General features: G+C 30.0%; 1 protein-coding gene and 1 non-coding gene across 9 annotated transcripts; both read right to left on the reverse strand.

Annotated features, from left to right (window-relative positions):
• Nucleotides 1-634: 634 nt before the first annotated feature.
• Nucleotides 635-6,376, reverse strand: LOC100169218 (alpha-(1,6)-fucosyltransferase-like). Of its 8 annotated transcripts, none has more exons than XM_016807797.2 (11): nucleotides 6,178-6,376; nucleotides 5,738-5,799; nucleotides 5,396-5,655; nucleotides 4,916-4,940; nucleotides 3,902-4,249; nucleotides 2,731-2,923; nucleotides 2,391-2,628; nucleotides 1,427-1,603; nucleotides 1,203-1,353; nucleotides 848-1,108; nucleotides 635-753 (listed from the first exon to the last, which is right to left on the reverse strand). In XM_016807797.2, the coding sequence occupies exons 3-11, from the start codon at nucleotides 5,599-5,601 to the stop codon at nucleotides 673-675; spliced, it is 1,680 nt and encodes a 559-aa protein (XP_016663286.1). In that variant the 5' UTR covers nucleotides 5,602-5,655; nucleotides 5,738-5,799; nucleotides 6,178-6,376; the 3' UTR covers nucleotides 635-672. The 8 variants fall into 8 exon arrangements, with proteins under 8 accessions (XP_016663286.1, XP_029342667.1, XP_008187201.1 ...); XM_029486807.1 differs by having other exon boundaries at nucleotides 6,174-6,376; XM_008188979.3 differs by lacking the exon at nucleotides 6,178-6,376 and adding an exon at nucleotides 6,105-6,122.
• A 9,502-nt stretch (nucleotides 6,377-15,878) lies between these two features.
• On the reverse strand, nucleotides 15,879-15,940 carry Mir3038 (microRNA mir-3038). Its single transcript, NR_040209.1, has one exon. It is a non-coding gene; the product is annotated as a microRNA mir-3038 (primary transcript).
• Nucleotides 15,941-19,707: the final 3,767 nt, after the last annotated feature.

Raw genomic sequence — 19,707 nt, forward strand, 5'->3', positions numbered from 1 at the left:
GGTCGGGACACGGGTTACTTCTCTCGTGGGCCGGAGTATAGGACATTTTTACTTTTGACTCCTCAAAGTACCAACTAGATTCACTTTCCTATCAGAAAAGATACCATTGAAGAAAATCCAAACACTTTTACTGTCCTAAAAGGTGATGACAGACACACACAAAAAAAAACACACATCATTGTAAAATCAATACATAATTCATAGCTCAGCTCAGAATCTAAAATATAGGTTAAATGTATGAAGAAAAAAAAATTTTTATGAAAACAGCAACCCATTAAAGATACTTTCTCTTTACGATTGCACTTCTATTTCAGACGTCTTTGAGGACTACCACTTATTAGGTATTGTATTTGTCTAAGGGGGTAGATTTTTGATCAGGAATATTCTTTATTCTATCCTCTGTGCTATACTATTAATAAGTATAATATTAATTGTTTAATTCAGAAAATATGAAATAATAATGTTTATCTATTGTTTTGCCCGATTTTAGCATTTCTAATAAAATGCGATAGGAATATAGGATCTTTGAAAAACATTTATCACGTTTAGTCATTACACTATATTATATACAGATGGATTTATATTTATTAAAAAAAATTTACACCATGAGATAAAATAGCACATACAGTATTAGTTAAAATTACCTTTAGGTATCGGTGCAGTTGAGTGCATTTAGTTATTTTTATTTTTACCATCTTGTGATATTATTGTTTCAGTATCTATAATTGTCGTTGTTTCGATTTTCGGAATGACCTGAAGTATACAGTTTTATTATATTTTGTTTGATATAATATGTAAAAATGGGTTAATAAATTATTATGATTTATGCGTGTATCTATATAGTTACTTTAAATGTAGGATAAAGGCCTAGTAATCCCGTTCTTAAGTTTCTGCCTTTAGAATAACCATTCCAATGATTTCCAGCTACGAAAATCTGATCTTCTACTTGCAGATCTATTTCGTCCGGTCCATTAGCCTTATGTGGTAACACGGCTTCGTTTATTCTATGTGCTTGACCACCAAAATAATATATGTCGTCTAATGATGTGAACCGACTTGATGCATCGGGATAGAGACTGTTCATTATCTCATAAGCTACGCGACACAACTGTAAATCATAAATAATTTTATTTAAACAACCTAAATATGAATATTATATTAAAGTTACTTGGGTTCTTTTAAATTAATTCGTTGATAGGTACCTGTGACGAAAAAGTACATACTAAGTGGTCACTGAGGGATAAAAAATGTATGTCAACAATTATACCAATTAAAGCTTCTTTAGATTTTCGGTTTTTCACGGACGCTGTTCTAGATATGTCATCAGAACCGATTATTTCGTACTCAGGATAACTAAAACATTTAACGAACAACTTCAGTACACGCGGACAAGCTGTTCGCATACCCATAGATTTATTTTACATACTTGCGTTTGGCCTCATCAAATAAAGTTTGCTCGTCTGTAGCTAAATAAATTCTTTTCCGGCTAACATTACCACTCAGCTCTTTTTGTTTATAATATTCTTCGACGTGAACCATATATTCATCTAGCGTATGTAAACTAGCTTCACTATTGATTTTGTCTGTTCTTCTAATGTGTACTCTAAATACATACAGATAATTACATATAAGCATTTGTAATGCATATATATATATATTGTATTAAGTTTAAATATTTGTTTAGGTTAATAAGGCTCTGTCAACTGTGTGCATTTCAATATAAAGTTCTATTTGTATTTAAATTAGTCCAATTGTTTCATGTTAAATTGACCTTTTGTACATACTACCGTCTACCTACCTATATGATATTATATAAGGTATACAGGAAAGTGAATTGGGCCAAAATTCTATATTAGTTTAAAATTTAAATTAAGATCAAACAGTTTAATTTTAATACCTATTAAATTATCATAAATAGAATCACAAGTAAATATTTTTTGTACCCAGTGTTGATATTTTGGTTGGGTATGTAGGTATAGGTATCTATTTTTTTGATAATATATGATAATTAGCATATTATACTCAGATTTAACAATAGTTCATATAATAATGAAGACAAGCTGTTGATAATCTGTCAACTGCATAAATGTCTTAAAATATTAAGTTGGCTACCTATCGTATTTGACCTGTACGTAGGAATTTCAAACACTTAATATTTTATTTTATTTCCGTTTTTAGTTATGACTTATTTTTTGTTAGAGCTTATTTTGTAGGTTTATAGGTACCTTTCAAATAGATAAGGCCGTAATGGTGACTATATATATATATATATATAATATAAATATATATATATATTATATACCTAATAAATTAGAAGTAGGTATATTACACTAAAATTTAAAAAAACTACTTGTTTTTAATATTAGAAGCATTGGTAATTTAAACTTTACCCGACGATAGGTTTTTGGAATTTGAGTTTGTTTGCGTAATCATCTAAAATATGAATAGTTGATAATTGTGGTCGGAGCATGTATTTAAGAATCTGACCTATCCACCAGACAATAGGATCTCCATGCAAGACAGTTAACCGAGGAGCCAAGTCAGCGGGTATCATTTGTGGTAGAAAATAAGGTCTTGGGTGAATTGAGTCAATTGGAGGTAAATAAACTATTTGAGAGTTTTGGTTGCCTGTATAATAAATAATACACATATTATTATATAATATAGTTTAAAATAATATTTTACATAAATAGGAAATTACTCATTGAAGAAATAATTTAGGTATGTTACCTGGCCATTTAACAACTGATATGTTTTTTAATAAAGTAGACGTGTCTCCAAATGGAAGAAAAATATTTGGCCATACTTCACCATACCTCCAGGCTTCAATATTATGATAGTCCAGAACTAACATTCTTTGAGTACTGTACGCGACGATAAAACAATAAACAATGTGGTGTAATTGACAACCGAACCCACAAAACTGTAACATTATAATTTATAATATTAGTAGGTACTTATATAGTTATATACGATGTCATTACTGTTATTACTGGAAGCCCTGTACAATTTTATTATTATTAATAATGCTATATAGTTGCATAGTTTAGATATGAGATACACTATACATTGTAATGGCCCTCATCGTAATTATATGTGGCCCTCGAGTAAAATTTATAATTCGTATAAAAAACATGAAATAAGATAGATGGGACTGGAAACTACGGATTAAAACGTTGTTTGTCTATAGATACCTAGTTAAATTAATATACCTAACATTAATTATGAACTTAAATAAATTAAATTTGATATGACTATACTTTTATGTTTAAAATAAAATAAAGTATATTAAAATTGTGGCCCAGGTAAAATTTTATATTTAATTTTTGCCCTTGACATAAAAAATGTTGCCGATCTATGGACTACAACATCCCAATATTTTTAAATTGTTGTTTTCGAAATACCTACTAAAAATATCCAAATACAGGTAACTATTAAGTATTTTATGTTTAATATTTATTATTATTATTATTTGTAGATTTGTTATTATGAAAAAATACTAAATAGAATTATATTTTAGGCATAAACTAGTACAACTTAAAAATCAACTTTCTCGGTACTATACGAACATAAAAAAATATTTTTTTTGTTTTTGTAAGTACCTACCTTTGATAATAAATTGCTGATATTACCATTGTATGTATCTGTTTGGTTTGTTTTTGATACCCAGCAAAATTAATGAGAAATACATATTAAATTAATTATTTCCTGGAATTTATTATAGCATACAACTATGAAAAATATTAAAACGAATCATTGGGTGATAAAATGCATTTTGTATTCAATTTATTCTGAAATACCTATAGTTTAAATGTAGTCATTGGCCGTTTTGACAGTTTTTATCTCAAATATGTTTTAAATTGTTTTTTTCCAGACTGAATAATATGGTCAGTATACAAACCTTTTCAATTTTGCACACTAGCTGTCTTGCTGTGAACCAATTGGGTGGGTTTTGTATTTCTTCTAATCGGCTTTGAACTAAAATACTTAAACTTTCGGATTCCTGTTGTCTCCACTTCGAGTAGTTGTCGACTTCAGCCAGTCCAGAAACGTCTTTCAATAAAGATCTAAAGTGTTCGCCGACAATATTTTTAATTTTATGAATACGTTCTACGCCAATCATCGATTTATTCAATGATTTCAATCCAGAATTGACGTAATACCAAAATTCTTTAGTGTTTGAATATATACGGCGTCGTAGAACCTCGTATTCTTTAGATGGGGTGATTGGTTCACTGTCCCTTAATTCCTATAGGTTTACAGGTTCATTTATATGATCTTATTTATGACCCTCGTTACTTTGAAATACTCTATTATTATATTTAAAAATTGATTTTGTTTGATTATTTACTTTAGGTACCTACGTACGTATTTTATATTTTTTTTCCCAAAATAAAATGAATACCTAGTCTATTAAATGAAAATTTATCATTTCGAGTTTTAATAAGTCAGGGTAAATATATTACTGGATATACGTATGATCTTAAAAAAAAATAACAGTACCATAAAATCCATTAAAATCTCAAGTGGGACTAACATCGATGTGAGCGAGGGGCTTCAATTTCATACAATAAAAAAGTAATCTGTTTTTTTACAGTGCAGAAGTAACTCTATATTATAATATCGTGCAGATGAGTGTGACAAAAATACAAAATATGTCATAGGTAGGTACCGTCTGTATTGTAACTTACATGTTACAAGTCTTGAGAAAGTACGTAGTTAGTAAGCTATTTATTCAAACAGTGAATAAAAATGGGTTATAATATTTAAAATGAACGAAATATTGACATTTATAAAAAGTAACAAAAGTTTTTTTACACAGTAGATACAACATTATATCATACTTTCAAGACAACAATTGTCAATTAGTATTTCTTTTTGTTCAAAAATCATCCCATGTATTTATTGTAAGTACCTTTATTCTCTGCTGGTTTCTTATTCTAAAACACAAAATACACAATTATTATTATAATTCTCACTATACATAATATACGTTATCTTCACAGAGTTTTTAAGAAGTTGTTTTGCTATTACTTATTAATGTTCGTTTAAACATATTGTTTGGTTTTCGAATTATTTAAAATATGTTCGAACTTTTTGAAATATAACAGACTTAAGAAATCATCAATTAGGCGTATAGTTATCAAGAATAAATGCCTTCGCAATTATAAACCACATACCCTACAAGTATACAAGTGTCATTTAAATAGGTACTGCAAGTACTATACATTATAATTCATAATATATCCTACATAAATAGGTATCTAGCTGGTACCTATTATAGAAAATTCAATATGCAAACAATCAAAATGCTCAACAAAATCTTCAAGACTTGAGTATTTCACATATTAGAACGTTATTGACTATTGTAGATAGAGATAAAATGTAACAATACTTTTTATTCAAGTTGTCCAATTCAGCGTTCAATTTGACATTGGCCAACCGCAGGTTTTGTAGGGTCTGTATACATTTGGATAGTTTTTGGCTGTTAGATTCAATGACAGAGTTATCTTGGTTATATTTAAATCTTTGAATCATAGACATCACTAACAATACGAAAGCAAAAAATGCGAAGACGCGCATAAACCATTGCAACCTCATTATACCAAAAGTACACGGCGGTTTCTGTTGAAGTGAAAAAACGCACGAGGTTACCTGATAATGCATAAAAAAGTACCTTTTTTGAAATAAATAAATTAATAAAAAAACATGTATAAAACAAAAAAACAATTAGTACCTAAATTTTGTGTGGGATTACAATAAAAACGTGATGGCTGGAATCCGACTTCAATCGAAGTACTGTGTATAATAATTGATCATGGTTAGCAAACAAGATATTTATAAAATATGCTTCTGCTTTTATGGGCTGGGTAAATTAAATATAGGTAAAACTCGACCTTTACTTGAACTCAAAGTTTACACATATAACCATTTAAATGTGTATAGGACACAGGTAGGTACATCTTAATTGTAAATCAATAATTTAATTTTTTTAAATATATTCACACGTAAATACACTGCTAATGACGTTTATGTGTAGTGAAATATTCAAATGTCGAATACTCCGACGTATGATATTAAACTTAATGAAATGAAATACTTACCAATTTTAAATTATCAAAATAATACGTGTACAGAGTATATTATATATATGCATATAAATATAAAAGTACCTACTTAAACTTATAAATGAAATAAACTATCGTTAAGCAACTGCATTACAGCATGTAACCACCGCATATACATTTTGTGTAAATTACGCTCTATACGATTGTGCTGGCGTGTTATTTAAAAAGCCTTTGGCTATAATATCAATTCATCCAATTGGACGAAGGCATACGTGTTTCAGTATATAATTATCAACAATGCCGGAGCTGGTATTACGTGATTCTACGTATTATCAGATATATCATCCGCAAACAGTGCTGTATAATTATACCACCTACACGTGCTTGTTTATATATATAAATATTGAGGGGGAACAATGACAGTTCCGTACAATAAAAATTGCATTACACGCGCAACATGATTTGACAAAATTATGTTTTATTTAGGTACCTCGCACATAAAGACGTTATCACCTACATACAGTATGTATCTGCACGATTATATCCGCACTCAGTCAATTAGTGTAATTTAAACATAATATAGAAGTCATATCTTCCTGATACACCTTGTACAATATGTATATATTTGTATACGGCTGGTGTAAATTTAGTAGAGGGACCCTAGGTACAATGTGCACACAATTTAATAATTTATATTTTAGATTGCGTACAGTGCGATGTGTTTGTTTTGTTGGTGTACCAACTACCAATGTAATACAATTATAATGGATTTTGTTATAATATTCGTGTTGCTGTTTATACACCATTAATTAATGCTGTGGTTAATACAAATAAACTATATACTAGAATATGTTATAATCTAATGAATTGAAGGCAATACATGCTCGTAACCTAAATAATAATGGTGACTCGTGACTGCGAGTGAAACACATAATATGTACATTGTACACGCACTATCCTACGACTTTGGCAACCAACTGGCGATTATATAATGACGAGGATAGCGTGTAAGCTAATCGAAATTCAACAACCCCTCAACACACCCCCCTCCCCACAACACACACACTAAAACACAGAGGTAGTCTTGTTATGAATTTGATACTAGTCCATCGAACGTAAGAAAATATGTTATGGAACTACTGGTTTTAAACTCTAATATGGAGTGAAAAAAATATGGTTTTATAATATTCCCTGTGTTGGATTATATATAATTTTAGCCTCTATTTTGTATAGTAAATTTCAACACAATAAGTGTACCTTGTCCGAAATTAAAAGTAAGCGGTACGTAGGTACAAAAGATGTGAGAAGTGTGTAAATGTGTAGGTAATAACACTAATAAGTAAACACAAATATTAGATAAAATAAAGTTCATATGTTTGAATAAAAACAACAATGGTAGATAAGGATGTGTTTTCATAGAATCAAGGCTTGGATCAATTTACTTGAATCCCAAATATCCCACCTAAAATCAAGTACATATGTGTGAATTGTTTTGTATTTCATAAGTAAGTTTTCTACGTTTTTTTTAGATAAAAATAAATAATAATTACTGCAATTTGGTAAAAAAATAAAACATTTTTCATCTCTTTATGCATAGACTACAAAAATGTGTAAAAAAAAAGGGGCTGCATCACAGTGTCGGATCCAGAGCTTACATTTTTTTGGGTGGGAGGGTGGCATGGGGGAGACAAAGTACAAAAAGTTCAAAAATTAGCCAAACACAGTGTAAGACAAAGGTAAATTACGGTGATTGGGAGGGGGGAGGGAATGCCCACTTTGCCACTCTCCTGGATCCCACCACTGCTGCACTAATTGATTTTAAATTTATAAAAACGTAACTCACTTACCACTATGTATTATACTCAGCTGAGCAGAGTGAAAACAAATAAGTGTAAAACATAATTTGGTTTCCGCACTAGGTGGAATTTTTTTACCTATATTAAGAGCATGATACTAATTAGTTGTTAGTACCTATATTGAAATTGTTATAATTATGTTACATTTATGTGGTTTATATGTGATTTAATTTTTCGGTAAAGCAGCTGAAAGGAAAACTTGAAAAACATATCATGTTAAACGCGTTGGATATTGTATAATAATATTTAATATTATAAATTCATACATAATACCTATAGTTTTTTGTATGAATAAATATTCTTTGCTGAATCAAATTTGAACGATAAAGGAAACACGTATATAAGTATTATTCGCATATCGCATATGCTGCATTTACGATACACGTTATATGGGCAAATGAACCAACTTAAACTACAAATTTTATATATTAAAAACCATATTATTTTGAGCTCCATGTCCCCATGGTTTTTGACACCTCATCAAAAATGTATAGACCGCCTGATTGCCGAAATATTGTTTTCATCCAAGTATCCAACGACAAACATGAGATTCGTACACATTTCGAAATACAATGATTATATAGCTTTTTCAAAATACAATTATTATTATAGCTCTATTTTTATTTTTTTACCTGATCGTACCTAGTGACAATACGGCACACGGCTGCGTGGCGATATATGTTAGGTCATCTATTACTTACCAACCTTTGCTTCGTTTTTCCCAAGACTACTGTCAATCTTGTTCAACTCAAATCAAACTAAACTATACTTCCCTTACTATTATTTTTTAAATAAAATTCAATCCTTCCAAAACATTGAGTTAAGAAAATTATTAACGCTCCCCCATACATATCTAATCATACTCTCCACACATATCTAATCATACTCTCCACACAGACATGAAATTAAAAACAATCCATGAAGAAGCCAAACACTTTTATAAAAGATTCGACAACCGTCTTTCCTCCCACTCAAATCCTTTAATTAAAAACCTTTTCTCCCTCAAAATCCTTGGCAGCCCTTCTAGACGCTTAAAACGTAAATGACGCAGAGATCTTTTACATATTTCAATCTAGAAGAAGGAAGAAAAAAAAGCATGTCTAAATAAATTCTTATTTCACAACTGAAAAATCAATATTAAAGTGTCATTATTGTCATCTCTCACTTTATTATTTTTTTTTGTGAATGCTGTTATCTGTCTCTTATCATATATCCTTATTATGTCATGCGATATAGATTGTATATTTCGAATTAAAATAAAAAAAGGTGGGCAAGTGGATGTCGCTCTGCTGTACAGTAGGTTACAAGTGGGTCACTGTATAATGGATGGTATTAAATTTGAATTCAATGATATAATATCATTGTATACGAAAAATGATTCTGAGCGGAGACTGTATGTCAGTCTAGGTATAAGACATATAAACATATTTTATACTTATATATTGTTATATGGTATTTAAAAAAAAATTGACCTATAATAGGCAGGTACCTACCTATAATAAATTCCAAATTAATAACTGTGAAAATAACTGTGTTTATGTACCTATCTTTTAGATTTTTTGGTTACAGTATGAGGTATGAACTATTTATGAGAATTTTTGTTTTAAATTTTCAATCCTTAGTTATAAAACTGAACATTTTATAATGTTTTAACTACAGTGATCGATAATTTTCGAGATTTTGATAAATTTTGTCAAAATTCGAACTTTAAATGCTTATAAAAAAAATGTGTGCATATGTATATTTAATATTTTCCAACTGCTATTGTAACTATACATCAGGAGCCTTGTATTAAATGTTCATGCTTTTTGACCAAACATATAAAACTGTATTGACATTGTTATATTATTTTATAACATTTTATATTATTATGTTCAATGATAATATTCGGTCTACGCTTCCGTCCGGACGACGACGGCAGCGTCATCTACTCTCGTGGCTTTAAACTTTTCACAGTCTCCGCGAATTACCAACTGTTTCCGATGCTTAGACCGCTAGATAGTGCTGCTCTATACGATTTTAGGTTTATAAATAAGTTTACCTCGTAAGCTTTTATAATAATATTATTATACCCGTCGGCCGCCCTGTCAGTCTGTAGTTAGGTACTGGTGTACCGTTACGGATAGTGATTTGGTCAACAAGGACAAATATATTATTCGTGTCATTTTAAAGTGGAAGTAAAACAATCTGTACCAAAATATAAGTTCTTTAAGAATTTTAAAAATTTAATGTCCCGTCAATTATTTATAAAACCTGGATATTTATTTTATTTAGGTTTTACACTATATTAGTATATTATATTAGGCTACCTATTATAAAAAATATTGTAATAACTAGGTAATGGTTAAAATCTAAAATTGTATTTTCTATTTCGGCTTATTATTATTTTATTAAGTAAATGAATGGTTAACGACTAGCGATCAAAATTCAAAATACACATGGTTATTAGTTTTGGTATTTTGGTATCTGAATATATAATATGAATTAATTATGATAAGTGTTGTAAAAAATACTTTAAAGTTTAAAGAGTAGATATTTAAAATATTGGCCAAACAAAATAATGTCATAAAATTAATTAAGCAAAAAACAAGTTAGGAAGCTTGTTAAGGGGTGCTAAATTCCCGGTTTTCAAACGTATTTTATTACAACCTAATAAACTAGCTATAATTCCAAATACAATTTAAACAGAATTTGGTAACAGTATGAATCTGTATTAAATACTTAAACAATAACTAATTATCTAAAAATCAACAATCGTAATTAAATATCTTTTTATAGGTAGGTAAATTAATACAGTCAATTGTAACCATGTATAGTATCTACGGACAATAAACATCAACAATCGAAACTACTTTATGTTATGTACTGTTAAGTGGTAACTAACTAATGTACGGACGGACACAACCTATGTTTAGAAATTAGAAACCCAAAATAAATAAAAATAAAGAATAAAAATACCTAGCTATTGTCATGATTACTATACAACATATTATTCATTATTCATAGATTTTCCTTGTAGTGATTTTTTGTTTCTTCATTAACTATAAAAATGTCTGCGTAAAACATGTTCATAAGTCTCTATAAAATATGTTATCGATTTCCAAATGTAGGAGATTAATTTTTTTCTATTGATTGAAACACAACACTGGTTTCAAAATCTGAAATTACACTTGACAATCGTTTTATAATAATAATAATAGTCTTTATTAATTATATTGGGACATTAGGTACATAAACATAACGTATATTCGAGTTATTCGACTATGCCAATATAATATTATACAGGTACTGTAGAACCCAGAGGTACCTGTATATTATTTCTATTTTTAACATAATAATACGTATGTATCCCATATTATATGATATTTATAATATGTTGATGGGTCGTAGGTCACTCGTATTATGCTGCACGCGTCATTATAATATATTAATATTATTATTATGATATGCCGGTATATAGATACCTACTACGCGTGACCACGCTGCAGTCGCGGATCAGTCGACGACGTCGATCGATGATTTCGGGTCTCCCGGAGCTTTTTAGCGATAACCGATTTGTGACGAATCGTCTGGTCGGCGTGCACGACGATAAAAAATGCGTCGTAGGTACCGAAGCAGGTGTACCTATAACATGTAATAACATGCCTGCGATATGTGTATTATATAGGTATATAATATGTCGTATATTATACATGGTATTATGTATTAAATTAAATTTTACTATATCGAATATTAAAATAATATACTTGACATGCGAGTCTCGAACAAACGAACACGCGCGTTCCACGAAATAATGCCGACTGTCGGGACAGACATGGCCGGACCGCCCGGCGTTGACCGTCCTAATATTACTGCATATGCGTGTGATGCGTGTGCAAGTCCACGACTGTCGGCGACTTTAACGCTGCGATCGCCGTGTTTTCCGCACGCGCGGGACACAGATATAGTAATATTATTATGGACGCCGTGGCGAAATACCACACGACTCGAACACACGTCAACGTGCATCATAATAGTTTTATAATAATATTATACCTACGAAGCAGCAACGGCGGTCGCGTCGAAAATTCACAATATTATTTTTTCCACACACCCAAATACATCGGTTTTGACAGGTCCGGTCCAATTAAAATAGTTTGGACTCTCGCGTACGATGAAAAAAAAAAATAATAATAATAATAAACAACGTTACAATAATAATATATCATAAAACTATATTATATTATTATGGCCGTATAAATAAATTCATATTGTTAGTATACTATTAGTGGTTACTGCAGGTTAGTATATAATATATATATATAATAAATTATCATTCACGCGCACATATGACATATATACATACATTTTACACATAGACAATATTATGCACAGTATACACGGGAATTATAGCGGTCAAGTCGTTAAAGTCTTTCATCGGTCTGTACCTATATATCCTAATAATAATAAAATCACGACTCGCGAGGAGATTTTTCCATCCATCTCTCAGAGGACCGCGCATTATACGACACGCGCACTCGAAACTTAATCACCATTCGTATGTTCATTGTTGCTCGTACAAAAAACATACTTATTGTCTTAATATATACTCTGTGGGTGTATAGCCATATGCCCATATAGGTATACAAGTGATATCACTTTTGAAATAATATTATACAATAGTAAGTATATGCCGTATAAAAAAAAACATGTAGCAATATTCGCGCATCTACCGTTAGATATCGATCCAATTGGTTTTTAGCGATAATGCTTCGACGTCGGTGTCCCACTTGTATTTGTACTAGATGGATTATGTTTGATATTAATATAGTCAGTAAATATACTATATAATTTAAAATAGTACCTAATAGTATGATAACGATATTTATACGAGCTGGAAGAAAAGAAAAAACGATACGGTTAACATAGGTGCAAGTCAAATGTTATAATAATAATTAATATCACAAATAGTATATTCTATCCCTCTCCTTCGAATACAAATTAAATGTTTAATAGCCCTGCCAATATTTTTGATTTTATTGAGCCGTTCTTGTTTTTTCTTATATCACTATACTTATTATTTTTATTTTTTTTGTATAAACTACTTTGTGTATCCTTAATTATATTATAAAAATGTATATTTTTCCAATTAATTGCCATCTTCAATAGTTACATGATGTGGCTATATGTGTAAAAAGACTTGTGTCCGTATGTATTAATAAATAAATAATACTTTTGGTATATGATACTGCAGTTTCCGTTTTTTCATCAGAGCCGTAGATTTTAGAAATGTTGCGCCCACCCAGGTACATAATTTATGTCACACTTAAAATAATGTATACGTTACGGGCACGGGGTGATGTAGAAAATTGTCACTTTTATACCTACATTGTCCGGGCATTGTATAATATGACCGATTTATTGCGGGATGTATGAACTTTATAAAAAATATTCATATATGTTATGTTTACTAAAATAAATGTACAACATAGCAAAAACTGTTTTTTGCGGGACAACTTTTATCTTTCTGTGTTTGTAGTAGTGGCTCCAATATTTCTGAACATATAGAGTGGAAAATTATCTCTGTAACAGCGTGCCTATATTTTAGATAACATAAATACAATAAAAGTTATTTGCTTCTAAACATTTTGTTTTTTTCATTTGCTTATAAAAAAAATAAAAATGATTGGATAGTGCTATTAAAAAAGAGCACTCTGTTGCACAGATAAAGTTCTTCTTTAAGTGTTGTGAAAATTTGATAGTTCTACAACAAATATCGTGCGAGAAAATTTGTCCTGCGCAAAACAATTTTTGCTATGTTGTACTATGTTTGCTATTTGTAAGACGGAGACAACACATGCAGGTGTGACATCCTCTTAATGTCTATCTAAAACGTAATATAACTTATAAGTATGTTGCCAAGTAAGTATACTAAATGTATACTATAATCATTTGTTTCTTTAGTTTATACTTTATAGTTTATAGTTATCTAATTAAATAGAATTCAAAATATAACTTCATATTTTATATTCCGGTCCTGTTAGATTTAGGCCACTGCCTGGGAATTCTATAAAATACAGAATTATCTACTTTGTCCGTAACATCCGTACATATTACAATTATTCATTTACAATTGAGACGGGTGGAAATTCTTTAAAATGCCCTTGACATTTTTCTTATATTTATATTATTTACATCTAAAAAATAAATAAATTTTCTATTAAACAATAAAAATTTGTTAGTTTTTTCAAGTACTTATCTATACTTATCTAATTTTAGATTCTGAGCGGAGCGATGAATGTATTGATTTTTTTGGGGGTTTGTGTACACGATGAGTGATCGAAATAATGCGTCGATTCTTTCAAATCCCCAATAGTTTTCACAAGCGCCGGGAAAAACAACATAAAAATTAAGGAAAAACGGGAATTTTTACGCAAAATCTGTTTTCGAGAAAATCGATTTTGGTTTTTGGTGCAACTCTAAAACAAATGACCGTAGGTTCATAAAATTTTGACTGAATGTTTATATTAGCATTTTCTATACACCATAACATTTTCCAAATATTTTGACTTATTTTGAGCTCTTTACGGACATTTTCAGTTTCCATTTTTTTTAGTTTTTTTTTCTATAAATATCAATAAAACTTTTTTTATTGGGTAAAAAAGCTTGAAATTTTAATACAAGGCTCCTACTATATTGTTACAATGATATTTGAAAAATATTAAAAATCCATGCTCAAATTTTTTTTTCATGAGCATTTAAAGTTCAAATATTGAAAAAATACAGAAAAATCACGAAAATTAGTAAATTAATTTGAATTGAGAACTCATAACAATTTTTATTTTTAAATCTAAGATTTGAAAATGTAATACAAAATTATTCATAAGGTTATCTACCTTTATAAAAAAAAAAAATGTCTATAAGCAAATCAAATTAAATTTTGATAAGTGTTTGAAATTCATATTTTTACAATATTGGATATTCACTTGATTTCTCATGTCGCGCTTTTGTTATTTTATTGTTATTCAAAAACGAATAACTGTAGATACATGAAAATTTTACTGAATGTTTATATTTTCATTTTCTGTACACCGTAATATTTTGAAAATATTTGGACTCTTTTAAGCTGTTTACGTATGTTGTCAGTTTTCAATTTTTTTAGCTTTTCTTTCTATATAAATATTAATAAAATTTTGTTTGTTGGGTAAAAAAAGCGTTAAAATGTAATGCAAGGCTCCTGATATACTATTACAATAGCAGTTAAAAAATATTAAAAATACTTAGGCACAATTTTTTATAAGCATTTAAAGTTTGAATTTTCACAAAATTTATCAAATTTAAAATTTAAAATTTAATAATTATTTTGTATTTAAAAATTTATAAAATGTTCAACCTAATAGCTAAGGATTAAAAATTTAAAACAATAAAGGTTCCACGTAAATAGGTAAATATATAAATTACTTTATTCACAATAATATCATCAAAATATATACTTAGTAATATACTAATATCATAGGCTGACTGACCGTTTTCGCTCAGAATCGTTTTTCTTATACAATGATATTATATCATTGAATTCAAATTTAACATTATCCATTATAGTGACCCACTTGTAACCTACTGTACAGCAGAGTGACATCTACTTGCCCACTTTTTTTTTTTTTTTAATATACAAGTTAAAATGTTTACAACATTTTATTGATCAAATTATAAAAATCGTTTATCTATAGGTACAATATATTATTTCCCATTCCCTATAATTTCAATTCTTATATAGTTGCAACCATATTAAACCTATTAATACCTACCATCTACGCAATATATAGTTATCATAATGCAGTCAATAAATTATTAAAGTATCGATATTCGTTTACCTACTTATTAGTTATTAGTACTTATTATCTAGTTACTTTAATACCAAGTTGGAATTTTGACTTGGTGTTTCATTGGACTGAAGATATATCGCTCCTCTACGCATGGGATTTCTAAGGGCATTGCCTCTCGTTAAATGTCGGGTAAATGCCTATTGAAACCCCAAGGTTTGAGGAGGTACACGTCTCGTCAGTGTCTTCTTAGTCCGCATCTAATCTCTGATGTCTTCTGGTGTACCTTTAAGCTGTAATCATACCTGGGTGAATTCCAAACGTTGGTACAAACAAACAATTTTGAACCTGGCATGAGTAATCCTTATAGATTATATTAAAAAATATATTGTGAAAAAAAAACTACAATGATGAAAAAATGTATAAAATAAAATAACAGTAACTTAAAAATAATATTTATACATAAGTACTTTAGAAATGTATAGAATCAATTATTCTACTGTTCTTATATACAAAAATCTCGTGTCACAATGTTTGTCCGAGATGAATTCCGAAACTACTGGACTGATCTTGATGACATTTTTTACACTGTGTGTAATTTGGCCCAATTTAAAAGATAGGATAGTTTTTATCTCGATTAAGGCCCTTAATTTTTTTATTGTAATAATTATGAAAAAGAAAGTTACAGAATTTTCTAGAAATATCCACAATGTTCGAAAGTGACGTCGTATAAAATGTCCACTAATGCTTCGTTTTAGAAATGTCGATCTTCAAAGGTATAAAGGCGAAGTTCGATACAACATATTCATCAGTATTATTTGGTTGTGACCTATAAGGGATACTTATGTAAATTAAGTGAAGTGTAGTTAAGTGAATTGAAGACTTTGAACCATTTAACTTAAGTAAGTATACAATTTTATTTCTTATCCGGCACTTTTGGCTACCCCCCCCCCCCATTTTCCCATGTGCTGAACTGCATCCTGTACGAAATTTACCCCAAAGGTATGTGGAAGGGATCTCCGGTAACTTAGGAGTTAGACATTCGCGGTTTTGGCTACGCCTCATTTTCCCGTGTGCTGAACAGCGTCCAGTACGAACTTTTATCACAAATCGACGTGGAAGGGATCTCCGGTTATTTTTGTTTATTGTAAGGTGTCTACTGGTCATGATTGAATAATGAATATAATTATAGACCTGTAGCTATATGGCTTAGTAAAAATGGTCTTCCCAAGACTAATTTTTCGACACATGCACATCGTAATATCAATGTGTTAATAAAACATTCGTCTCACGTAATTATATATTCAAGATGATGGATGACATTTTTTAAGTTTTTAATATCATACACCGAATATTAAATAAATGAATTGAACAATCTTTGAATTGCATATTATAGAGTTGGTACATATTTTAACGAGCAACGAAGTGAACGGGATCAGCTTTAATATACCTATATAGGTACATTGAATGCGTTTTTGAGTCTTTGAACTTTTACTTATAAGTTATAAGCTATAATATTGCCAATGTATTTCACCTGAGGTAACTTTTGCCCGGGCAACGCCAGGTGGGATAGCTAGTATATTATTATAATTTATAAACATTATGTCATTATATACATAGATATATAATATCATGTTAAACGTAATACACTTTAATGCTAATAGTAAGGCACCTATACATTAAATAATCGACTATTTACTAGTTTGTACAAACTCAAAGTAATACAAAAAGTGTTTGAGAACCAATACCAAAAACGCACATAGGTACATATTATCGTTCACGGGAACAGTTACGAATTAGGACCAGTTGCACCGTCTACGGTTAAACTTCGATTAAGCTTAATCAGCTGATAACAGATATTTAACCGGGAAAATTCAGCCGATTAAACTCCGGTTAACTTTAATCAGAGACGGTGCAACTAGCCCTTAATCTCCTATGTGTCAAATTTATGATTTTGAGGTTTTGGTATCTCTGGATTCAGAAAAAAATTAGCTATTTATTGATAAAATCTCCTATATGTGCTATCTGCATCGTAAAATTAATGAAAAATAATAAATAAATTCTCCTATATAGTACATTGGTATCTACAATAAATAGTTATAAATCGTATATGAAATAACTCCTATGTGATTTCTTTATTTAAAACTTTTTTTTTGTTTCCTGAAAACTACGTTTTTTTTCCCATAGGAGGTTTGTTAATTGTTTCTGTGAACGACGATATCTGACATAGAAGCTAATGAGTTACAATTAAAATATATAGGTACCTATAATAGTATTGATAATCAATGGTAAATAGTAACCTCCTAACCTACATATAGGTATAAAAATTAACACTAGCATAACGTCTGAGTAACGATAATAATAAAGACAAATGTAACATACTTTTACAAAATCAATATGATAAACGATAATTTACCCTGTGGAATGGTACAGTGAAACCTGCGTTAAAAATCCAAGTATAGGTATAACGCAGGTATCTGAAAAGTGAAAATATGTTCTTAAAGTTACTAAAAACCTCCACAGAATTTGCTCAGTTGCATTATTGAAGGATACAAGTGGAGCGAGCACTATGATCATGCTTGCTGAATCATCTTGCGGTAGGTATGGACAGTATTATTAAATGTAAAGTTAGGTCAAACTCAAAAATATGGTCTCGAACTATACTTGTAATAGTACCTACTTAACTATGTCGATCGAACTTTTTAATCGGGTATTCCGAACTGAAAAGTTCGGCGTGATGTCAAACTCGAGCCAAACGATATGTTCAACATCGACCTTAACGCAGCGGTTCCCAAAGTGTGCACCGTGGTATCTTTACAGGGCTCCCGTAGAATTGTATATGGTCCAAAAATTAACTTGAAGCCCCGAAACTGCGATGGAAACAATTACGATTATATGTAAATAAAAGTGTTTAAATTATGTATAATTTTGATTAAATACATATTAGCCATTAAAATTTTTTCTGGTTTTTGTTTATTTTTTCTATTTCTTATGAATAGTCATGCTATAACTTGGAAAGGGCGCTTTTCCTAAACCTTGGTTAAAAATGGCACCATGAACCAAACAAATTTGGGAACCGCTGCCCTAACCCATACCAAACATTTTGCTTAATACCGAATTCAAGTCGAGCTTTTGAATTAAATTACGAATTGGTTTAGTTTTATGTCAAACCCAAACATAAAATATAAAACATATTTTTTTCGAAAAGTTTGAAAAGTTTCGGATTAATACTATTAGATATCAAACTTTTTGTTCGAGTTCTATTTGGTTAGGTTTTTGTAAAACTAGGTTCGATTTTCAAACTCAAACCTAACGTCTAAGTTCGGTTCAACTTTTTGAACTTCGAACAGTTTGACCTACCTTTAAAAATATTTTGGCTTATCTTTACATTATGCTTGAAGTGTAGTAGGTCACGTTCGATATATGACTCCCTATTGTAGTTGTAGAGCATAATATACTAATATAAATTACATGATATACTTGTGCCGGGTTGCACTGAACATTTAATGAATCGCTGTAATACCGAGCTAATGGTCCTCAGATTTAGTGGCCCACGATTGGTCCATTACATTTCAGTGAATCATTAAATGTCATAAATATTTTATACAAAACTATAATATTATATACTTTATCAACTCGCTCAAGTTGTACGACTAAAATAATGTATTTACTAATAGGTGTGTGACATGTGTGTGTCCGCGCGAGTGATCAGACCGGAAGCGAAACGAGTGCCAATAATACAGCAATGATGTATACCTACCTATATTGTACATAGAGCCATAGAGGTATACCTACCATAAGTTTACGTGAATTTCTATTATTGCGATACCATTATTATTAATATCGTTGTTGTTGTAAAATATATATACCTACACAGTGAGTTGTACTGTATTTTGTACACAATCAAAAACACACAGCTAGGTTTATGCATACCGGTAGACTGGTAGCTTTAAAACAACGCATGGATTCTGTACTTACTGC

Source organism: Acyrthosiphon pisum, chromosome A1 (genome assembly GCF_005508785.2).
Source record: "Acyrthosiphon pisum isolate AL4f chromosome A1, pea_aphid_22Mar2018_4r6ur, whole genome shotgun sequence".
Taxonomy (NCBI): domain Eukaryota; kingdom Metazoa; phylum Arthropoda; class Insecta; order Hemiptera; family Aphididae; genus Acyrthosiphon; species Acyrthosiphon pisum.

Bases quoted from the DNA above. Each gene is read 5' to 3' on its own strand.
- LOC100169218 (XM_029486812.1), bottom strand. From the start codon at position 5,601: ATGAGGTTGCAATGGTTTATGCGCGTCTTCGCATTTTTTGCTTTCGTA. The intron at 2,924-3,901 runs GTTTGTATACTG...ATAATGTTACAG, and splicing joins TAGTGTGCAAAATTGAAAAG to TTTTGTGGGTTCGGTTGTCA. The intron at 1,109-1,202 runs GTACCTATCAAC...TATGATTTACAG, and splicing joins TATGTACTTTTTCGTCACAG to TTGTGTCGCGTAGCTTATGA.